Source organism: Salvelinus alpinus, chromosome 3 (assembly GCF_045679555.1).
Source record: "Salvelinus alpinus chromosome 3, SLU_Salpinus.1, whole genome shotgun sequence".
Taxonomy (NCBI): domain Eukaryota; kingdom Metazoa; phylum Chordata; class Actinopteri; order Salmoniformes; family Salmonidae; genus Salvelinus; species Salvelinus alpinus.
Genome location: NC_092088.1, coordinates 88,950,218 through 88,974,523, shown reverse-complemented (window position 1 = coordinate 88,974,523; position 24,306 = coordinate 88,950,218). Strand labels below are relative to the sequence as shown.

At 43.7% G+C, this 24,306-nt stretch overlaps 1 protein-coding gene across 1 annotated transcript in view; it reads right to left on the bottom strand.

The window, feature by feature from the left end:
- Positions 1-315: 315 nt before the first annotated feature.
- LOC139571493 (heparan sulfate glucosamine 3-O-sulfotransferase 3A1-like) overlaps positions 316-24,306 on the bottom strand; it is a 130,790-nt gene continuing 106,799 nt past the window's right edge. Inside the window, exon 2 of the mRNA XM_071394420.1 lies at positions 316-8,451. Coding sequence (XP_071250521.1) covers positions 7,830-8,451 — 622 coding nt within the window. The 3' untranslated portion in view covers positions 316-7,829. The remainder of the gene's footprint in view (positions 8,452-24,306) is intronic.

Here is a 24,306-nt window from a genome sequence, read left to right as displayed (position 1 = left end):
GGAAGTCTGGGGTTTGTTTGGAGTCTAGCTGTGTACAGAGTGGAAGTCTGGGGTTTGTTTGGAGTCTAGCTGTGTACAGAGTGGAAGTCGGGGGTTTGTTTGGAGTCTAGCTGTGTACAGAGTGGAAGTCGGGGGTTTGTTTGGAGTCTAGCTGTGTACAGAGTGGAAGTACAGCTGTGAGTGTAGATGTACATGTGAGGACAGCATATAGGGCTGCATATAAGGCACAGTGGTTGGTGAAATAGTGTGTGTGTGTGTGTGTGTGTGTGTGTGTGTGTGTGTGTGTGTGTGTGTGTGTGTGTGTGTGTGTGTGTGTGTGTGTGTGTGTGTGTGTGTGTGTGTGTGTGTGTGTGTGTGTGTGTGTGTGTGTGTGTGTGTGTGTGTGTGTGTGTGTGTGTGTCTGTGTGTGTGTGTGTCTGTGTACCTCATTACACAGTCTGCAATGAGGGGGATGGGCAAATATAAACTGCTCACTGAAAAGGAAAAAGTGTTGTTGATTTCTTTACAGCTATTAGTTTCACACCACCAAGGATGACTTTTTCCAGAGAAATAATACAACTGTAATGTTTCTATCTGTGGATCTCTATCACCTCGTTGTTCTCTGTTGTCATACTTTCAATATCATACAAAACTAGTATACAGTCAAATAACATACATTTTCAGTCTATGGTAGCCCTGAGCTATGGTATTGTATTGTATTTTCACTCTAATAGAAATACACAAGAAATCAACTAAGATGACAGTCAATAATTTGAAAAGCTGTCTAGTCAAAGGTAACTCATGAGAAAAGGAGAAAGACTAACATTAGCAGCCCGTTACTGTGCTGTCACCAGGGCCAGTGGGATGTCATGTCAGGCAGGGTCACAGAGGCTTCAGGGAGAGAGTGGCAGGCCTGACAGAGCCTTCAGCTGACTGAGCAGGGCCCCTCTGCCTCTGGGGAGCCTTCCACTCTACCCCAGGCCACTCCAGCCTACCTGTTTAGACTACTGTCCCCCTGGTTTTCATCCCAGGGAAGGAACATGTCAGATTAACATGAATACAGCTTTCATCAAGTGTCAGGACAAATGAAGCCTCTTCTGAAGAGGAGTTGTTTCTTGTCCTTAGGAAGGATGCGTGAAAACTACTGCAGAAGTCGAAACGCATATGTTTGGAAAGTGTCCTGCTCTCCAGATTAAGTTAATTGCCCAATGTTTTGGTGTGCTGTCTAGTAGGCACAGAAGTGCCCGTTGAAAAGGAGACCAGAGACCTTTTTTCCCCGAGTAGCATGCAAACCATTAGTGAAATGTTCTTTTGATCATACACAAACAATTGGGCATTTCATGAGAACCACCAATGCATCTTTAAATGCTAAACCAACAATTATTTTGACAGGGAGAGAGACACATATTTCCAATGTATTTCACAGCAGGCCACTGTCCTTCTTCTCTTCTGTCACGATAGGGAACATATGTATGTGGTGGTGTTTGCTGCCCGGGTCCTTCAGACAGTGGCTGCGTCCCAAATGACAGCCTGTTCCCTTTATAGTGAACTACTTTTGACCAGGGCAGTGCGCTATATAGGTAATATGCTGCTATTTGGGACAGGAGAAACACCAACGAGAACAGAGAAAACAGAACCCTGGGTAGTGTACGGCCCTCAGTCTCTTCCTGTTTTATTAATGCAGGGTCTGGAGCGTGCCTCACACAGATATTTGCTCAGACGATTAAAAGGATTAACCCATAAGAGTCTAAGCCCTGTCTAAGGTCATACCAAAGATAATTTTTCAATTTGATTTAGAATTTTAAGACCAATCAAAGTAAAAAAAAATGTGTATATACATTTAATTAAGCATTTTATTTGGGCTTACTGCTATTAGCCCATACAAATGCATTGAATAACAGATTCACTACATCGAACAACAGATAGTCCTCCAGAGAAAAATCGAAAGGAAGTTTGCTCTGAAGTGTCTATCCTACATCTGAGAGATACAAGATTAGGAAACGTTTGTTATTTCTTTCTACATGTATTTAAACCTCTTAAGATGAGTCTTGTGAGGCCTGTGGGCGTCCTAGAGCAAAACAACAGACATGTACATGTTTGTGAGAGTCACATTTAGTGTGCAGCCCACACTGTTTGGACGCTACAGACAGAAGTTGGCAGATCGGCTGTACCGACTTCAGACAAGTCCCAAGACATTTGTGGGGGTTGTAGAGAAAAACAGAGAACACGATTGTGCTTGTGAGAGTTAAAGGGCTCTTTCCTGACATCCAGAGAAAACAGAAGGCTGATCTCCACCATGTCCCTCTGCGGGGCAGGACCAAGCTGTGTGGTGGTGAGTTTGGCGCTCTGTGTGTGTGTGTGTGTGCATGCGTGAATGCGTGTGTGTCTGTGTGCGAGTGTGTGTGTGCATCTATGTGTTTATGTGTGTGTGCGTACATTTCTGTGTGCGTCCCTCTCCGACTCAGACCACCTCAACAGTCTCTCCTCCATCCTTCAAAGGGCTGTTCTCTGATCCGCCCATCCCATCAGATTACTGGTGGCGGAGTGACATATCTGGAGCCCCCGGCAGGCACTTCAATGGAGCGCCACACGCAGGACCCAGTTTTCTGGGGAGCCGCCTGGACTGTTTCTGCTCTGCTGTGTGGAAAACGAGAGGCAGTGTGCGTGTGGAGAGTGGAGGGTCTGGGTGATCAGAGAGGCTAAGAGTGGCTTACTCAGGGCTCTGGGGAAGAAGGGAGGGTTAATTGTGCACAGGTGACTCTGTGCAGGTGCTTCAGCACACCAGATGCTGCCCTGGCATGCACAGACTCAAACAGATGGAGGTGAGAAGAGACACGATTTGTGTCTGTCTGTCTGTCTGTCTGTCTGTCTGTCTGTCTGTCTGTCTGTCTGTCTGTCTGTCTGTCTGTCTGTCTGTCTGTCTGTCTGTCTGTCTGTCTGTCTGTCTGTCTGTCTGTCTGTCTGTCTGTCTGTCTGTCTGTCTGTCTGTCTGTCTGTCTGTCTGTCTGTCTGTCTGTCTGTCTGTCTGTCTGTCTGTCTGTCTGTCTGTCTGTCTGTCTGTCTGTCTGTCTGTGCGTGTGTGTGTGTAAGAGAGAGAGAGAAAATAAAGACAGAGTGATAGAGACCCAGCTGTAAAAACAGCATAGACCTGCAAACATTTCAGGCTGGTCTATGCTGGTCTATGCTGGTCTATGCTGGTCTATGCTGGTCTATGCTGGTCCATGCTGATCCATGCTGGTCTATGCTGATTCATGCCAGTCCATGCTGGTCAAGCAGGTTGGATGCTGGTCAAGCTAGTCCTTGCTGGTCCATGCTGGTCAGATGCTGGTCAGATGTCACCCTATTCCCTTTTGTTTTTCACTCTCAATTGTTCATAGACAAACAAAGAAATGTGATATTCTGAGTCCATGTCAAGGCATAAATCACATTAGAATAACTTTTTTTTAAAGCCTTGAAGAAAACAATTGTACATTGTTTTGTGTAATTCCCCTTTAATTGCACATCCGACCCTTTAATTGCGCATCTAGTGAGCGAGGAACGTGCCACCTAATGTGCTGTCTAATGTGTCGGTCTAGTGATGGTTCTGTACTGCTGCTACTCATTTCAAGTTAAAATGGGCAAATAACAAATAATAGATACACATGATATACTCACTCATGATATACTTCTGCCAGGTAAGCCTACTTTAAAGGTAACATTTAATTGAGTAGGTTTTGGGGGAAATATTTCTGTCAGCTCACAAGAATCTTATCACATCAACTGGCTACACACGGAGTGATGGACAAACGTGAACACCACAGAGACATACAGGGGCAATATTGCTGGAAATGAATTGGCAGATATTGCGTTACGTTTGGCTTTTTAATCCAATGGTGGCTAGCCAGGGGTGGGACAATGTTACCTTGATTAGAGAGTAGCTGTGAGCTTGCTGTGTCTGATACTTGTGAGATTTGATTATGACAGTTTACAGTGGAACATGTGAAATTAATGGTCCAGCTGGTTATGCTGGCAGACCAGCCTTTATTGTGTTTTTGCTAGTGACCAGCCTTCGAAAGCACAACAAAGGCTGTTCACGAAGGCTGGTCACCAGTGAAAGCACAAAGAAGGCTGGTCACCAGCCTGGGCTGGTATGTGCTGTTTTTTTCAGCAGGGGAGAAGGATAGCAAAACATATATGCCTTTCTTTCTGTCTGTTATAAAAATCAACCACATGCAGTCAAGCTCATTGAACAAACAGTGATCTTGTTTTCTCTCTGTTCGTGCTGCTATTGATATTGAGCTGAATATTCTCTGACAGTGGTGGTCTGTCTCTGTCTGTCTGTACAGAACATGGCTACATCCCAAATAGCATCCTATTCCCTACATAGTGCACTACTTTAGAGCAGGGCCCATAGGTCTTTGGTCAAAATAAGTGCACTATGGAGGGAATAAGGTTAAGGACACAAGCCCATAACACACAGTAGATGTTACGCTTTCATCTCCTCCTTCTTGCTTTGTTAACCTCTCTCTCCTTCAGAGAGTTAGACAAGAACATGAAGAATGCATCCCAAATGGCACTCTATTCGCTATATAGCGCACTATGTAGGGAATCGGGTGCTATTTGGGATTCAGGCTCTGTTTATGTCCCTGACAGATTTCTCTGAAGAAGCTCGCTGTCCCAGTCAGAGAGGAATAAGAAACAGCATCCAGAATGCTAATGATCTAAGTCAACAAATGAACATACGCCTTTAGGTCTGGCTCGTGTAGTCTCCATCTCCATGACGATCAACACGGTTTAGCTTCACAGCTGTATTCATACGCTTCGATGTTCATCAGACTTCCTTCTGTCTACTAAGGGCTTCCCACAGTGTCAGACAGTGACAGGCTTTCATTATGTATTCAACTCAACCATAAGTGATTTGAAAGTGCAGATGTTAAGGGTGTAATTAATGTAACATCTTCTAAATTTAGGGCAGAAGAAGAGGTAAAAATGATATGATGCTGAGATTCCTTGTGCATATGAAAACAAAATTGAGAGAGCGAGAGATAGATTCAATCCTCACACTGTATAGCGTGATTGAAATGTAAAGGCAATGTTCCTGGGTTCACGGAGACTGCATTCACAGTAAAAGCTGTGTCCTTTGTGTCCTATGTCCTTTACAAGATGGCGCCGATAGAGATGGCAGCTTCGCTTCAAGTCCTTAGGAAACTGTGCAGTATTGCGTTTTTTTTATGTATTATTATTTCTTACATTGTTAACCCAGAAAACCTTAAGTGTTAGGACATATAGCCGGGAAGAGCAATTGGATATCAGAGAGACGTTACCTTAACAGCACAACCAGGACTACGATCAGGAGTACAACTTTCCCAAAGCGAATCCTTTATCTGCTCCTCCCAGGGCATTTTAACTGATTCCAAAACACCGCCGTCGGAGGAGAGGGTGCCGGAGCGGTCTTCTAGTGAGGCTTCGGATGCGCGCACACCACCCACCGCTTCCGAGTGTATTACTCGATAATGTACAGTCACTAGTTAACAAAGTCGACGAAATTAGGGCCAGAGTTGCTTTCCAAAGATATATCCGGGATTGTAACATAATCTATTTCACGGAGACATGGCTAGCTAAGGACATGCTGTCAGAGTCCGTACAGCCAATGGGATTTTCAGTGCTTCGTGCCGACAGGAACAAACATCTCTCTGGTAAGAAGAAGGGCAGGGGTGTATGTTTCATGATTAACGACTCATGGTGTAATTGTAACAACATACAAGAACTCAAGTCCTTTTGTTCACCTGACATAGAACTCCCCACAATCAAATGCCGACCGTATTATCTCCAAAGAGCACTCTCCTCGGTTATCGTCACAGCCGTGTATATCCCCCCGCAAGCGCATACCAAGACGGCCATCAAGGAACTCCACTGGACTTTATGCAAACTGGAAACCATATATCCTGAGGCTGCATTTATTGGAGCTGGTGATTTTAAGAAAGCTAATCTGAAAACAAGGCTACCTAAATTCTATCAGCATATCGATTGCAGTACACGAGTGAGTAACACACTCGACCACAGCTATTCTAACTTCCGCGATGCATACAAGGCCCTCCCCCGTACTCCTTTTTGGCAAATCTGACCATAACTCCATCTTGTTGCGCCACTCCTATAGGCAGAAACTAAAACAGGAAGCTTGTGCTTAGGTCTATCCAACGTTTATCTGACCAATCGGATTCCACGCCTAAAGATTGCTTCAATCACGTGGACTGGGATATGTTCCGGGTAGCCTCAGGCAATAACATTTATTTTTACGCTGACTCGGTGAGCGAGTTTACAAGGAAGTGTATAGGAGATGTTGCACCCGCTGTGACAAATTGACAAATTGATAAATTGATATGTTTCCCCCTGAACTCATATTGAAAAAAATGAGCATGATGAAGTTTCCCTTTGAGGAACATTTGAAAGGGGAGAGACTCTTTGGAAGCTCACAACCAGGGAGATATAAATCAAAAACACAACTTCACAATTGTTCTCTGGCTCCTTTAAAAAGACACAGAGAGACACCTCCATCCACGGATGCCTCCGAGGCAAGGAAAGGCTGGATGACAGCAACTGTTTTCAGTTCACAAGGAGGCATGTTCAAGAGGAAATCTGAGAAATCGTTTGGTTAGGCCCACTAGAGGAGTTGCTGTATTCCTACGATGTGTTCCTACGAGGTTACAGTACTGATACAACAGTTGACTCACTATGCATCCCAAATAGCACCCTATTCCCTATGGGCCCTGGTCAAATGGCACCCTATTCCCTATGGGCCCTGGTCAAATGGCACCGTATTCCCTATGGATGCTGGTCAAATGGCAACCTATTCCCAATGGGCCCTGGTAAAAAGTAGTGCACTATATAGAGAATAGGGTGCCACTGGACACTTCCATTGAGTGCTATCTTTACTCTGTCTCGCTCTCTACACTGTAATTCAATCAACTCCATTAACTCACGGTGGGGAAACTGCCCTCAGAATAACAAACCCCACAGGATTATAATTACAAGCTCAGCAGGAAAAGAGTGCGGGAATCGCATATACAGATTCAAATGAATAACCTTAATAAACATGATAAAGAAAGAAAAATGTGTACAGTATAAAACAACATGCAAAAATCACAGAAAACATAAAACATATCAACATGTATATTATATTCTGCATGAGTACACCATCTTAAATAAATTAAATGTAGTTTTAACTTGAACAAATTTTCTTTGAAAAGCAGCTGGGTTTGCTTTAAAATATGGTATAGAATCACTCAGACAAGGCTTTTTATCCAAAGTCTCTCTGTGTGATTTTATATAACCTCCTATACAGTAACAACATATTTGTCTTTTGCATCACTGAAAGGTTCCAAAACAGAAAACCCTCTGACAGGAACTACAGGGAGAGGTAGAGATGCAGTATCTCTCTGTATTAGAACCACCACATGCTCTATAAGGGATAATCCGGCTCCATTTCCTTCAACCAGCCTCAGCTGATATTGGTTCTGAGACACAGTAACACAGTGAACACGTTAAATATCTGAATTGCCAGTAAGAGCAGATAAGGCTTTTTCTCCGCTATCACAGACACATATTGCCTCTAGGCTAAGTGTTGTTGCTGTCCCACAGTTATACTGCAGTGTCAACAGTCATCTGTGTTCTCTGGTCATCTGTATTCTGGGGCGACAGGTAGCTTAGCGGTTAAGAGTGTTGGACCAGTAACTGAAAGATCGCTGGTATGAATCCCTGAGCCGACTAGGTGGACAATCTGTTGAGCAAGGCACCTAACTAAAATTGCTCCTGTAAGTCACTCAATATGAGTATCTGCTAAATGACTCAAATGTAAATCCACCAAGGCAAAATCAGTCGTCCCAACCAAACATACGTCCCGTCATCTGGTAGAACTTCATGTTGAAAGGCCTGTAGAAGTCCCGTAGCCTCTGCACCACCTCTGGGTGGATGTTGGGGTGGGTCCGCCCTTTGGTTTTGCCCAGGCAGTGGGGCTTGCTGCTGCCCTCAGCCTTCTTGAGGCAGGGGAAGCCCTTGGTCTGGTTGAAGTAGAAGTGTTTGTCTGTGATGATCCTCTTGAGTCCCAGGAAGTCCTGCACCCGGCCCAGCTCTCCGGCCGGGTCGCTGATCAGACGCTCCCCACTCACGAACAGAATCTGGCCCATGGGGAAGTACTTTAGCCAGTTGTCCAGGTGCTTGGCATAGATGCCGATCTGGATGGCGCTCCAGGACGTGTCGATGAGCCCCGTAGTCCTGTTTTTGAAGGTCAGGCTCTCGAAGGTGGGAATGTCTGGGTTCTTGGACAGCGTCTGTGTGTAGTCAGAGATGGCCCTGGTTATGGGGTCCCTCACAACCACGATCAGCTTGGTGTCCCGGGACATGACGGCGATCCGGGCTGGGGCCTCTCTGGTCACAAAGTAGCTGGGGGTCTTCTCCATGGTGATCTGGCCCTCCAGGGTCTTGGGCATCAGCTCCCTGAAGAGAGGAGAGAGATACGTTGAGAAGACAATGATTGACTGACTGTCAGACCTACGTATAAACATTGACAAGAACAACTCTAAGTACAACAAACATGTGAGACTGAGAAAACACAAAACAAACACATCTAACACTTTATTTTCATTGGATTTGACTTGAATTTTCTTTATCATGCAGCTACAGTCTGCAAGCTTTAAAAACAGCCAGAAAAGCGGGGCCAAATGTACAGTATCACATCTATACTTGTTGATAGTTGTGTAGTGCCTCTGAGAGTATTGATAGTTGTGTAGTCCATCAGAGTATTGATATTTGTGTAGTTCATCAGAGTATTGATAGTTGTGTAGTGCATCAGAGAATTGACAGTTGTGAAGTGCATCAGATTAATGATAGTTGTGTAGTGCGTCTGAGAGCATTGATAGATGTGTAGTGCATTGCGACTGGACTACGACGACCACGACTGGACTACGGTGTAATCTGCTCGAGGGGGTACTCAACTGGCCTCTACATCGCGCTGTCCCTCTAAGGCCCTTCTGCTAGCTTGCTAGCACCGGTCTGCTAGCTTGCTAGCCCCTGTCTGCTAGCAACAGCCTGCTAGCTGTCTGAATCGCCATGTCTCCTGCCAGCCCAACCACTCACTGGACCCCTATTGATCACCCAACTACACATGCCTCCCCCTAATATCAATATGCCTTGTCCATTACTGTCCTGGTTAGTGATTATTGTCTTATTTCACTGTAGAGCCTCTAGCCCTGCTCAATATGCCTTAACCAACCATTTAGTTCCACCTCCCACATATGCAGTGACATCACCTGGTTTAAACGTCTCTAGAGACAATATCTCACTCATCATTACTCAATGCCTAGGGTTACCTCCAATGTACTCACATCTTACCATACCTCTGTCTGTACATTATGCCTTGAATCTATTCTCTCACGCCCAGAAACCTGCTCCTTTTACTCTCTCCTCTGAATGCACTAAACGACCAGTCCTGATAGCCTTTAGCCGTACCCTCATCCTACTCCTCTGTTCCTCTGGTGATGTAGAGGTTAATCAAAGCCCTGCAGTGCCTAGCTCCACTCCAACTCCCCAGGTTCTCTCATTTGATGACTTCTGTAACTGCCAAAAGCCTTGGTTTCATGCATGTTAACATTAGAAGCCTCCTCCCTAAATTGGTTTTATTCACTGCTTTAGCACACTTTGCCAACCTGGATGTCCTGGCTTAGGTAGTCCACCAAAACCCCTGAAATGTCCATCCCTAACTATAACATTTTCCATCTTACTATCCAGGTCTGTACCCAAACAATTCGAACTTCTACTTTTAAAAATCCATCTTTCCAGAAAGAAGTCTTTTACTGGTGCCGCTTGCTATAGACCACCCTCTGCCCCCAGCTGTGACCTAGACACCATATGTGAATTGATTGCCCCACATCTATCTTCAGAGCTCGTGCTGCTAGGTGACCTAAACTGTGACATGCTTAACATCCCGGCCATCCCACAATCTAAGCTTGATGCCCTCAATCTCACACAAATTATCAATGAACCTACCAGGTACAACCCTAAATCCGTAAACACGGGCACCCTCATAGATATCATCCTAACCAACTTGCCCTCCAAATACACCTCTGCTGTTTTCAACCAAGATCGCAGCGATCACTGACTCATTGCCTGCATTCGTAATGTGTCTGCGGTCAAACGACCACCCCTCATCACTGTCAAACGCTCCCTAAAACACTTCAGCGTGCAGGCCTTTCTAATCGACCTGGCCCGGGTATCCTGGAAGGATATTGACCTCATCCCGTCAGTAGAGGATGCCTGGAAATTCTTTAAAAGTGCCTTCCTCACCATCTTAAATAAGCATGCCCCATTCAAAAAATGTAGAACCAGGAACAGATGTAGCCCTTGGTTCTCTCCAGACCTGACTGCCCTTGACCAGCACAAAAACATCCTGTGGCGTTCTGCATTAGCATCGAACAGCCCCCCTGATATGCAACTTTTCAGGGAAGTTAGGAACAAATATACACAGGCAGTTAGGAAAGCTAAGGCTAGCTTTTTCAAACAGAAATTTGCATCCTGTAGCACAAAGTCACAAAAGTTCTGGGACACTGTAAAGTCCATGAAGAATAAGAGCACCTCCTCCCATCTGCCCACTGCACTGAGGTTAGGAAACACTGTCACCCCTGACAAATCCACTATAATTGAATATTTCAATAAGCATTTTTCTACGGCTGGCCATGCTTTCCACCTGGCTACCCCTACCCCGGTCAACAGCCCTTCTCTCCCCACATCAACTCGCACAAACCCCCCCCACTTCTCCTTCACCCAAATCCAGATAGCTGTTCTGAAAGAGCTGCAACATCTGGACCCCTGCAAATCAGCCGTGGTAGACAATCTGGACCCTCTCTTTCTAAAAGTATGTGCCGAAATTGTTGCAACCCCTATTACTAGCCTGTTCAACCTCTCTTCCGTATCGTCTGAGATTCCCATAGATTGGAAAGCTGCCGCGGTCATTCCCCTCTTCAAAGGGGGAGACACTCTAGACCCAAAAAGCTACAGACCAATATCTATTCTACCATGCATTTCTAAGGTTTTCGAAAGCCAAGTTAAGAAACAGATTACCGACCATTTCGAATCCAACTGTACCTTCTCCGCTATGCAATCTGGTTTCAGAGCTGGTCATTGGTGCACCTCAGCCATGCTCAAGGTCCTAAACGATATCATAACCGCAATCGATAAGAGACTGTGCAGCCGTATTCATCGACCTGGCTAAGGCTTTCGACTCTGTCAATCACAACATTCTTATTGGCAGACTCAACAGCCTTGGTTTCTCAAATGACTGCCTCGCCTGGTTCACCAACTAATTCTCTGATAGAGTTCAGTGTGTCAAATCGGAGGGCCTGTTGTCCGGACCTCTGGAAGTCTCTATGGGGGTGCCACAGGGTTCAAATCTCAACTCTCTCTTCTCTGTATACATCAATGATGTTGCTCTTGCTGCTGGAGATTCTTTGATCCACCTCTACGCAGACGACACCATTCTGTATCCCTGTAACCCTTCTTTGGACACTGTGTTAACTAACCTCCAGATGAGCTTCAATGCCATACAACTCTCCTTCCGTTGCCTCCAAATGCTCTTAAATGCAAGTAAAATTAAATGCATGCTCTTCAACCAATTGCTGCACGCACCTGCCCGCCCGTCCAGCATCACTACTCTGGACGGTTCTTTCTTAAAATATGTGGACATCTACAAATACCTAGGTGTCTGGTTAGACTTTAAAACTCTCCTTCGAGACTCACATTAAACATCTCCAATCCAAAATTAAATCCAGAATCGGCTTCCTACTTCACAACAAAGCATCCTTCACTCATGCTGCCAAACATACCCTTGTAAAACTGACCATCCTACAGATGCTCGACTTTGGAGATGTCATTTACAATATAGCCTCCAACACTCTACTCAACAAATTGGATGCAGTCTATCACAGTGCCATCTGTTTTGTGACCAAAGCTCCATATACTACCCACCACTGTGACCTGTACGCTCTCGTTGGCAGGCCCTCGCTTCATACTCGTCGCCAAATCCACTGGCTCCAGGTCATCTTCAAATCTCTGCTAATTAAAGCCCCGCCTTATCTCAGCTCACTGGTCACCATAGCAGCATCCACCCGTAGCACCCGCTCCAGCAGAAATATCTCAATTGTCAAACCCCCAAAGGCAACTCCTCCTTTGGCCGCCTCTACATCCAGTTCTCTGCTGCCAATGACTGGAACGAACTGTAAAAATCACTGAAGCTGGAGACACATATCTCCCTTACTAGCTTTAAGCACCAGCTGTCAGAGCAGCTCACAGATTACTGCACCTGTACATAGCCTATCTGTAAATAGCCCATCCAATCTACCTCATCCCCATACTGTATTTATTTATTTATCTTGCTCCTTTGCACCCCGATATCTCTACTTGCACATTCATCTTCTGCACATTCTACCATTCCAGTGTTTAATTGCTATATTGTAATTACTTCACCACCATGGCCTATTTATTGCCTTACCTCTCTTATCCTACCTCCTTTCCACATGTGCTGTATTTAGATTTTTCTACTGTATTATTGATTCTATGTTTGTTTATTCCATGTGTAACTCTGTGTTGTTGTATGTGTCGAACTGCTTTGCTTTATCTTGGCCAGGTCGCAGTTGCAAATGAGAACTTGCTCTCAACTAGCCTACTTGGTAAATAAAGGTGAAATAAAAAATAAAATAAAAAAAATCAGAGTATTGATAGTCGTGTAGTGCATCAGAGTATTGATAGTTGTGTAGTGCGTCAGAATATTTATAGTTGTGCAGTGCGTCAGAGTATTGATAGCTGTTTAGTGTTTGGGAGTATTGATAGGTGTGTAGTGCCTCAGCGTATTGATAGTTGTGTATCGTGTCAGAGTATTGATAGTTGTGTAGTGTGTGGGAGCGATGTCTGTTCTACGGTAGTGTTTCCTAATGCAGCCTATTCCCTGATTATATAGTGCACTACTTTTGACCAGGGCGCATCACAAGTAAAATATTGCAGTTTTCAGCAAATTTTCTGCAGTTCTACACATTTAGGCATGATTTATGCCATGTTAATCTGATATCTGAGTGAGAATGACTAACAAAATCAATGGGGGCCCACTGGAGAGCCTTAGAGAGCCATTTTATGTCTCTATTTGGTTTGGTCAGGGTGTGATTTGGGGTGGGCATTCTATGTTTTTCTTTTCTATGATTTTGTATTTCTATGTTTTGGCCGGGTATGGTTCTCAATCAGGGACAGCTGCCTATCGTTGTCTATGATTGGGAACCATACTTAGGTAGCCCTTTTCCCTCCTTTCAGTGTGGGAAGTTAACTTTGTTTGTGGCAAATAGCCCTTAAGCTTCACGGCTGTTTTGTATTGTTTATTGTTTTTGTCGGCGTCATTTTCTTAATAAAAGGAATATGTACGCTCACCACGCTGCGCTTTGGTCCAGTTCTTTCAACGGCCGTGACACCAGGGGATGTGCCTGGTCAGTATTTGGTCATGATTACTACAAGTTTAGATACCTACCTAGACTAACTACCATTGTTAGCTGACATGTTTAATAATACAATTTGTCATCTAACAAATTCTAGGTAGTCAGTGAGTGACTGTCTGTGACTGACATAACAAGGGAAAACCTGCCGAATGATGTACAAACACATTTCTAAATTGCATCTGATGTATTCTACTATTCTTACTCTCAACAGTAAGTTGAGACCCCGACTGAGTTCCCCAAAAAGTTTTGTCTCTTATGCTTGGAGCCGGCCCTGAATGCCCTGTACCACTACAAAAAAACTACAGCGGTAACAACCTTTCCTCAGCAGAAAAGAACTACAGCGGTAACAACCTTTCCTCAGCAGAAAAAAACTACAGCGGTAACAACCTTTCCTCAGCAGAAAAAAACTACAGCGGTAACAACCTTTCCTCAGCAGAAAAAAACTACAGCGGTAACAACCTTTCCTCAGCAGAAAAAAACTACAGCGGTAACAACCTTTCCTCAGCAGAAAAAAACTACAGCGGTAACAACCTTTCCTCAGCAGAAAAAAACTACAGCGGTAACAACCTTTCCTCAGCAGAAAAAAACTACAGCGGTAACAACCTTTCCTCAGCAGAAAAAAACTACAGCGGTAACAACCTTTCCTCAGCAGAAAAAAACTACAGCGGTAACAACCTTTCCTCAGCAGAAAAAAACTACAGCGGTAACAACCTTTCCTCAGCAGAATAAAACTACAGCGGTAACAACCTTTCCTCAGCAGAATAAAACTACAGCGGTAACAACCTTTCCTCAGCAGAAAAAAACTACAGCGGTAACAACCTTTCCTCAGCAGAAAAAAACTACAGCGGTAACAACCTTTCCTCAGCAGAAAAAAACTACAGCGGTAACAACCTTTCCTCAGCAGAAAAAAACTCATCCTTCGTTCGTGACACGCAGCAGTGGAACAACATGTTTCTAAGCTTATCTGAATCTGGATCTGGAACGTCATCAAATAGACTATTTTAGAACCACAATTTAATTCATTGCTGCATGGACATATTCTCTGTTTGTTATTCAGTAGATATTAAAAATGAAAAGTGTTCGTATCAGGCCGCATGATATTGTGATTAGAGATTTTTTTTTTCTTCAGTTTTAATATCACATTTATTGGACACTTGATCTGGAAAAGAGAAACCCTATGTTTCGGGGCGCCTTCTAAACAGCTGCAGATGAGTGAACAGACCATAGCAGAGACAGTAGTCACAGCAAAAGTGGTCCTGTTGGACTCAAGGCCTGTTTCCACAATGGCATCCTAATCCCTATATAGTGCACTACTTTAGACCTCTGGTCAAAACCAGTGTACTATGTAGGGAATAAGGTGCCATTTGGGACAAAGCCTGGGAAATGAAATCCTGGTGATGAAAGAATACCCATAAATCCCACCTCAAATATTTACAGCAAAAAAGTTAAACTGGGAAGGCCGTTTAGCATTAATATTTGCTTTAACGTTTTCTTTGGCAATATTTCTTAATCTGTGCTGGCCCACTTTTCACACAATCTATTCGCCCATGACACCCCACCTTTCCAGCTTCTCTCCCCTTTCTCCTCTTCCCTCTCCACCCTCGCCTCTCCGCTGCCCCGAGTGCCTTCAGGACAGTGACCTGAACCAAAGCAGATGAAAGCAGTCCATGAATCATTAACGTCTCCTTCTCCCAGCCATTTAGAGCCTCTGCAGAATGCACACTTCAATGATTCATCCTAGCTCTCTCTCTCTCTGCTGGTGTTGCTCTGCTTAAAGCCCAGGGTGTGTGTGTGTGTGTGCTGACAAAGTGGCCTGCCTGCGCTGCTCCCATGGCAGATGCATTTTACTGTCTGTGACGGAACTACTGAGCTGTGCTAGGGGAAGGAGGCGGGCTCAACCTCTGTCAGGTCCCCTGGCTGGTCAAAATGGGGAGGAAGAAAGGATGAGAGGAGAGGAGTAGGGTGAGGCCTAATCATCTTTTCAATCTCAGGGCATTTATAAAGCGACACACAGCAGCAGATAGGTCTCGGCTCCACACAGCCATCCTCCGCCACCAAACTTGCTACTTTCCTAATGTGATGGCAGCACCGTTTTTCTGTCTCACAAACAGGCAGGTAAAAATCATGCTCCGTTTAACCTCCATGCAGCTAAAGAAGACGAGGCATCTGAGATGCCACTAGAGAAATGTGTTTCTCAGAGTGAGAGTGCTTCTGAGAGATGCCAGCTGTCAGACTGTGAAGTGGATAACTGCACTACGCCCTTAAGCTTCTCTCCAAGATGTTCCTCTTATGCTGGGAAAGTCGAGAGATTTGAATAAATGTCAATATATCCAGCCTGAAAACAGAGGTTTTGGTTTCACCCAAAAAATGACCACATTCGATTTTGGCAGTGTCTTTTTGGTTCCACTATGACACCTAAATGTGTTTAAAATCTTTATGTTTTGCCAAGATTTATCCACCACAGGAGGCTATTGAGGGGAGGACTGGAAGTCTGGAACGGAGTGAATGGAAATGTATCAAACACATCGACACCATGTGTTTGATGTATATGAGACCCGTCCTCCCCAATTAAGGTGCCACCAACCACCTGTGTGATACACAGAGAGCTTTCACCTTGAAGTGTCCCTCCATGGTGTATGTGCCTCTCCTGCCCTTCAGGGTGCAGATGCTTCCAAGGTATAAAAGCCTGAGCATCCTGAGTGACTCTAACCCGGCAGCCTCACGTCACAATATCAGGGTGAGGCAGCACAGCTACACACAGTTAGTTCTCCAGTTGTAAAATATGTATATACACTGAGAGTGTTAAATCAACCCTGAAAGTGTTGAGTCTGTGGACCCATATAGACACCGGAACAGTGTTAAATTAACACACAGCCTTATTCAAATATTTCACAGAGTGTCTTGCCGTTCGAGTTTATTGTAACCGTTACCGCCCATGACTGTACTTGTTAGTGACAGAGTGTCAATGGTGAGTGTAGCTGGTGCATGGAAGTCAGGGGCAGGAGAGCAGAGATGAATGGACAAAGCATTTTACTTAGGCAATCATCATACAGAACGCAACCGCGTCACAAAACAAATGCCCAAAGAACAAGTAAGGTAGCCCAAAGAATAAAACCCAAGTACAAAGTACCGGCTGCCACAAAGCACGGGTATAAAACAAAACCCGGCGCAAACCAGCCGGAAGCGTACCAATCCTGACAATAAACAATACCCCACACAGACATGGAGGGAACAGAGGGCTAAATACACATGTTAATTAGTAGGAGATGAAAACCAGGTGTACAGGAAGACAAGACAAAACAAATGGAAAATTAAAGGTGGATCGGCGATGGCTAGAAGACCGGTGACATCGACCGCCGAACACCGCCTGAACAAGGAGAGGAACCAACTTCGGTGGAAGTCGTGACACAGAGACATGGTTGTTGCACTCATTTTCAGTCTTATGATCTTCACCAAGTGAGATCCTAAGCGAATATGTTATTGTAAAAAATATATTTACAGTATTTAACATAATACCATACATATTTCGTAAGGACTTATTTTGAGGGCCTAGTTTTACATTAATACTGGGGCCTAAAACTAATACACATCACTTTGAATCAAAACCATACCCATCATCACACCCATCATTATCATAATTCCCAGCATGCTCTATTGCATGCTGTATTGCAGACAGATTTTTGGAATAGTTTGTTTCAATATCTATGTTTCTGCCTGGAATTCTTTGCCCCATCACCTCCGTGGCCTGGCTATCACCCTGGTTTGTGGTCTGCTCTCCTATGTGCAGTGCAGAGTTACAACATTCTGGTAACTTTCTCAAAATTCCACGGTTTTCCAGATATCCTGTTTGGATGAATTCAGATTTCCTGCTTATTCCCTCCTGATTCCAAGAATATTCCAATCAGGATCTCTGGAAAAACTGGGAGGTTTGGGAAAGGGGGGTACTGAAGGAGGTGCAGAGTACAGGAATGGGAATGTGGTTCTTTGAGGTTATCCACCAGCCCCTCAACATAAGCATCATATTTACGTTGTGTTGCAAATGGCTCACTGAGCCCTATGGGCCCTGGTCAAAAGTAGTGCACAGTGCACAATAAAGGAAATAGGGTGCAGTTTGGAATTCAACCACTGAGGTTAATGCAACCTGATTACAGTAAGAACAGAATCAGAAAATCATCAGTATAGTATCAGGATAGTATCAGGACAGTATCAGGACAGTATCAGGATTGTATCAGGAAATGATCAGGATAGTATCAAGATAGTAGCATGATAGTATCAGGATAGTATAAGGATAGTATCAGAACAGTATCAGAACAGTATCAGGATAGTATCAGGATAGTATTGGGTTAGTATCAGAATAGTATGAGTATAGTATCATGATAGTATCTCAAAAGTGAAATGAGAGTATCAGGACAGTATCAGGACAGAATCAGATCAGCATCAGGATAGAATTAGGATAGTTTCATGAAAGTATCAGGAAAGTATGAGAATAGTATGAGAAAAGTATCAGGATAGTATCAGAATAGTATAAAGATAGTATCAGGATAGTATCAGAAAAGTATGAGGATAATATCATGATAGAATCGGGATATTATCAGTATAGTATAAGGATAGTATCAGGACAGTATCAGAACAGTATCAGGATAGAATCAGAAGAGTATAAGGATAGTATCGGGTTAGTATCAGGATAGTATCATGATACTATCAGAATACTATCAAGATAGTATCAAGATAGTATGAGCATAGTATTAGGATAGTATCAGGATACTATCAGAATACTTTCAGAACAGTACCAACATAGTATCATGATACTATCAGGAGAGTATCAGGACAGAATCAGAACAGTGTCAGGATAGTATTAGGAAACTATCATGATAGTATCAGGATAGTATGAGAATAGTATCAGGATAGTATTGGGTTAGTATCAGAATGGTATGAGGATAGTATCATGATACTATCAGGAGAGTATCATAATAGAATCAGAACAGTATCAGGATAGTATTAGGATATTATCATGATAGTATCAGGATATTATCAGGATAGTATGATAATATTATCAGGATAGTATGAGAATAGTATCAGGATACTATCATGATACTATCAGAATAGTATCAAGATAGTATCCGGATAAAATCAAAAGAGTATCAGAATAGTATCGGGTTAGTATCAGAATTGTATGAGGATAGTATCATGATACTATCAGGAGAGTATCAGGACAGAATCAGAACAGTATCAGGATAGTGTTAGGATAGTATCAGGATAGTATCAGGATAGTATCAGGATAGTATCAGGATAGTATGAGAATAGTATCAGGATAGTATGAGAATAGTATCAGGATAGTATCAGGATACTATCAGAATAGTATCAAGATAGGATCAAGGTAGTATCAGGATACAATCAGAAGAGTATCAGGATAGTATCACAATAGTATGAGGATAATATCATGATAGTATCGGGATATTATCAGTATAGTATAAGGATAGTATCAGGACAGTATCAGAATAGTATCAAGATAGTATCAAGATAGTATGAGCATAGTATCAGGATAGTATCAGGGTACTATCAGGATACTATCAGAATAGTATCAGGATAGTATTGGGTTAGTATCAGAATGGTATGATGATAGTATCATGATACTATCAGGAGAGTATCATAATATAATCAGAACAGTATCAGGATAGTGTAGGATAGTATCACGATAGGATCAAGATAGTATCAGGATAAAATCAGAAGAGTATCAGGATAGTATCGGGTTAGTATCAGAATTGTATGAGTATAGTATCATGATAGTATTTGATACTATCAGGAGAGTATCAGGACAGAATCAGAACAGTATCAGGATAGTGTTAGGATAGTATCATGATAGTATCAGGATAGTATCAGGATAGTATGAGAATAGTATCAGGATAGTATCAGAATACTATCAAGATAGTATCAAGATAGTTTCAAGGTAGTATCAGGTTAGTATCAGAATAGAAACATAATAGTATTGGGATAGTATAAGGATAGTATCAGAAAAGTATGAAGATCGTTTCAGAATAGTATCAGGATACAATCAAAATAGTTTTAGGATAGTATCAAGATAGTATCAGGATAGTGTCAGAAGTGTATCAGGATTGTATCAGAATAGTATGAGGATAGTATCAAGATAGTATCAGAATAGTATCATGATAGTATCAGGGTACTCTCAGGATAGTATCAAGATTGTATCAGGACAGCATCAGAAGAGTATCAGGATAGTATCAGGATAGTATCAGAACAGTATGAGGATAGTATCATGATAGTATCAGGATATTATCAGGATAGTATCAAGACAGTATCAGAACAGAATCACAATAGTGTTAGGAAGTATCAGGATAGTATCAGAATAGTATCAGGATTGTATGAGGATAGTATCAGGATTGTATGAGGATAGTATCAGGTCCCCTCAGAAATATGGTAATGTGAGCAGGCCACCTGTTAGCCATAACCATAATAGTAATATATTAATAAACATAATACTATTCATAACCATTAAAGTAATAAAATATAGAACATAATAATAACCGTAACCATTACAGTAATATAATAATAAACATAATAATAACCAGAAACATTATAGTAATATAATAATAACCAGAACCATTATAGTAATACACTGCTCAAAAAAATAAAGGGAACACTTAAACAACACAATGTAACTCCAAGTCAATCACACTTCTATGAAATCAAACTGTCCACTTAGGAAGCAACACTGATTGACAATAAATTTCACATGCTGTTGTGCAAATGGAATAGACAAAAGGTGGAAATTATAGGCAATTAGCAAGACACCCCCAAAAAAGGAGTGATTCTGCAGGTGGTGACCACAGACCACTTCTCAGTTCCTATGCTTCCTGGCTGATGTTTTGGTCACTTTTGAATGCTGGCGGTGCTTTCACTCTAGTGGTAGCATGAGACGGAGTCTACAACCCACACAAGTGGCTCAGGTAGTGCAGCTCATCCAGGATGGCACATCAATGCGAGCTGTGGCAAGAAGGTTTGCTGTGTCTGTCAGCGTAGTGTCCAGAGCATGGAGGCGCTACCAGGAGACAGGCCAGTACATCAGGAGACGTGGAGGAGGCCGTAGGAGGGCAACAACCCAGCAGCAGGACCGCTACCTCCGCCTTTAAGCAGGAGGAGCACTGCCAGAGCCCTGCAAAATTACCTCCAGCAGGCCACAAATGTGCATGTGTCTGCTCAAACGGTCAGAAACAGACTCCATGAGGGTGGTATGAGGGCCCGACGTCCACAGGTGGGGGTTGTGCTTACAGCCCAACACCGTGCAGGACGTTTGGCCTTTGCCAGAGAACACCAAGATTGGCAAATTCGCCACTGGCGCCCTGTGCTCTTCACAGATGAAAGCAGGTTCACACTGAGCACGTGACAGAGTCTGGCAACGCCGTGGAGAACGTTCTGCTGCCTGCAACATCCTCCAGTATGACCGGTTTGGTGGTGGGTCAGTCATGGTGTGGGGTGGCATTTCTTTGGGGGGCCGCACAGCCCTCCATGTGCTCGCCAGAGGTAGCCTGACTGCCATTAGGTACCGAGATGAGATCCTCAGACCCCTTGTGAGACCATATGCTGGTGCGGTTGGCCCTGGGTTCCTCCTAATGCAAGACAATGCTAGACCTCATGTGGCTGGAGTGTGTCAGCAGTTCCTGCAAGAGGAAGGCATTGATGCTATGGACTGGCCCGCCCGTTCCCCAGACCTGAATCCAATTGAGCACATCTGGGACATCATGTCTCGCTCCATCCACCAACGCCACGTTGCACCACAGACTGTCCAGGAGTTGGCGGATGCTTTAGTCCAGGTCTGGGAGGAGATGCCTCAGGAGACCATCCGCCACCTCATCAGGAGCATGCCCAGGCGTTGTAGGGAGGTCATACAGGCACGTGGAGGCCACACACACTACTGAGCCTCATTTTGACTTGTTTTAAGGACATTACATCAAAGTTGGATCAGCCTGTAGTGTGGTTTTCCACTTTAATTTTGAGCGTGACTCCAAATCCAGACCTCCATGGGTTGATACATTTGATTTCCATTGATACTTTTTGTGTGATTTTCAACCATTCAACTATGTAAAGAAAAAAGTATTTAATAAGAATATTTCATTCATTCAGATCTAGGATGTGTTATTTTAGTGTTCCCTTTATTTTTTTGAGCAGTGTATAATAATAACCATCATTATAACCATAGACATTATAATAATATAATAATAACCAGAACCATTATAGTAATATATGAATAACCATAACCATGGTCTTTTTCTACAAAGCAGAACTTTCCAGATGTTTGGCTCCCATGCATATTTGGAGGATGTGGCTCCCATGCATATTTGGAGGATGTGGCTCCCATGCATATTTGGAGGATGTGGCTCCCATGCATATTTGGAGGATGTGGCTCCCATGCATATTTGGAGGATTTGTAGTTTGAATAAACTCTGCAATGCTAAAGAAATAAAATCATCTCTAAATGTCTTTCCAATGAATAAAGACTGGGGATTGAGTGGGGAGAGAGTTTGAAGTTGATCCATGATAGATTCATTCACAGGTCTGGGATGACTATACAGGGAAGAGAAAAGAGAGTGGCTTTTGTTCATGTAGGCTACACAAGAGCATTTATTTCAATTCCAACAGGAACCGCATGCAGTCTAATTAAACTTTATTGGCAGCGTAGGTGATGTAACGAACGAGGTACCTTCCAAGTGCCTAAGATTTACTGCATCTCCACAGAGCTGCTTTGATGTCTTCTTTGCACTGCTAAAATACGACTCCCCATACACACTGATGCATGAAATACAGACAGCAGGCGTCAACTCATGAAACAACGTGACTACAGAGCAGAATGGAGTAAGGATATACAGTATGTAAGTCTAAGCCTTTTTTATATTAACATTTTGATGCTGAAACTAACTTAAAGATATGGCGGAAAGTGGAAAGTGAATTGACGATTTATGGTGTCACATTTTCATTAGAAAATGAAAATGACAGGTTGAGTGGGAAAGTTATGAGAGCACAAACAAATAACCAATATCATTTTTAAGGAGAAAGTATGTGCGACAGAACACGGCATAAATTGTACTCTGAGAGAATACCCTCATATGGTTCTACTAACTAGGCAATGTATCCTGCCAAAACTCATTGGGGGTTACTCTATTCCCTGTTTGAACACATTCTGAAGGACAAGGTAATGCTAGAGGAGATCAGTCAATGAGTCCTTTGTAAGGTTGTCTATAAAAATAGTACTTTGGCACAAGTGGTCTGATGCATCACAGCTTTCGTTTCCCCTCCCTCCCTCCATCCATGTTACTTCGCTTACAAAACCCATGCAGCCTATACTGTATATATGTAGTGGTAAAAAGGAGGAGGAAGAGTGGGTAGTGGTACTGTATGATGGGGGATCCCTAATAAATACAAATATATACAGTACCAATACCCATTCCCCCTCCTCCTACTCCTCATCTTCCTCTTCATTCTCCCTCCCTCCCTCCCTCCCTCCCTCCCTCCCTCCCTCCCACTACATACCATTTTTCAGGCTATGTAGAGTACATATTGAGTTATAGCACAAATTATGATCGGAAACAAATATATAACAAATAAAACAAAACTAGCAAGTTAGCAAATCCCTCCTGCTTTACTCACAGATCAATCAGAAAGGGTCTGGGGTTGGACTGGGGCTGGGGTTGGACTGGGTCTCTGGTTGGACTGGGGCTGGGGCTGTGGTTGGACTGGGTCTGGGGTTGGACTGGGTCTGCGGTTGGACTGGGGATGAGGTTGGACTGGGGCTGGGGTTGGACGGGGACTGGGTCTGCAGTTGGACTGGGTCTGTGGTTGGACTGGGGGTGGGTTTGGACTGTGTCTGGGGTTAGACTGGGTCTGGGGTTGGACTGGGTCTGGAGTTGGACTGGGGCTGGAGTTGGACTGGGGCTGGGGTTGGACTGGGGCTGGGTTTGGACTGGATCTGGGGTTGGACTGGGGCGGGTTTGGATGGTGGCTGCGTCTGGATCTGGGTCTTGGGCTGGGTCTGGGGTTGGACTGGGTCTAATGTCTGGCCCAATTAATGAGTGTCTGGTGACCTGCAAAGAAGGGGTCCCTCATTTATGTCTACAGATGTAGGATCTTAATTTGATCATTAAATGAAAAACTGCACTAACACACGGTTAAATTAACAGTACTCCACTTTTCATTTAGCCTCATTTTGCCCAGCTAATAGCCTAACCACCAATCCCGCAACATTATGGACTAAATGTTCAAATGCTGTTATTTTTGCTGTAACAATACAGGTCATATTAAGATCATCCATCTGTACATGTCTGTCAATGGAGGTATAGAGGCCAAAAGGCTAGTGGAACGGGCACTAAGAGCCATCCCGGTCCACTTGTCCCCATGTAGACGCCTTTGATTCCTTCTTCTATTCCAGTGTGAAGCATACTGTACATCCACTCATCCACTCCCAGAGTGTTTTCCACACGGCCGGTGTTGTGACCAGATAATCATCTGGTAAGTGTCTCAATATTTCTGCTGTTTGCAAGGGAGGGAAGGGGAGGGAGAGAATAGCTTTGCTCAGCAGACATTTTCCAGGTGACTGGTTTCTAGCTGAAGTCATGAGGAGGATGGAGCTGGGGAGAGGAGGGTGGGTCAGTGATTTAGAGTAATGACTGCTGTGTGTGGTGGTATGTTTGCCTGTGCCTGTTCTACTGGATCTGCTGCTTTACAGCTCTGTCAACCTCTCTGACCCTGGGGGCAGCAAATGCCCCAGGCACTGGAACTGGGCCGGGCTGGCATAGGAGATGTGATGTGAGAG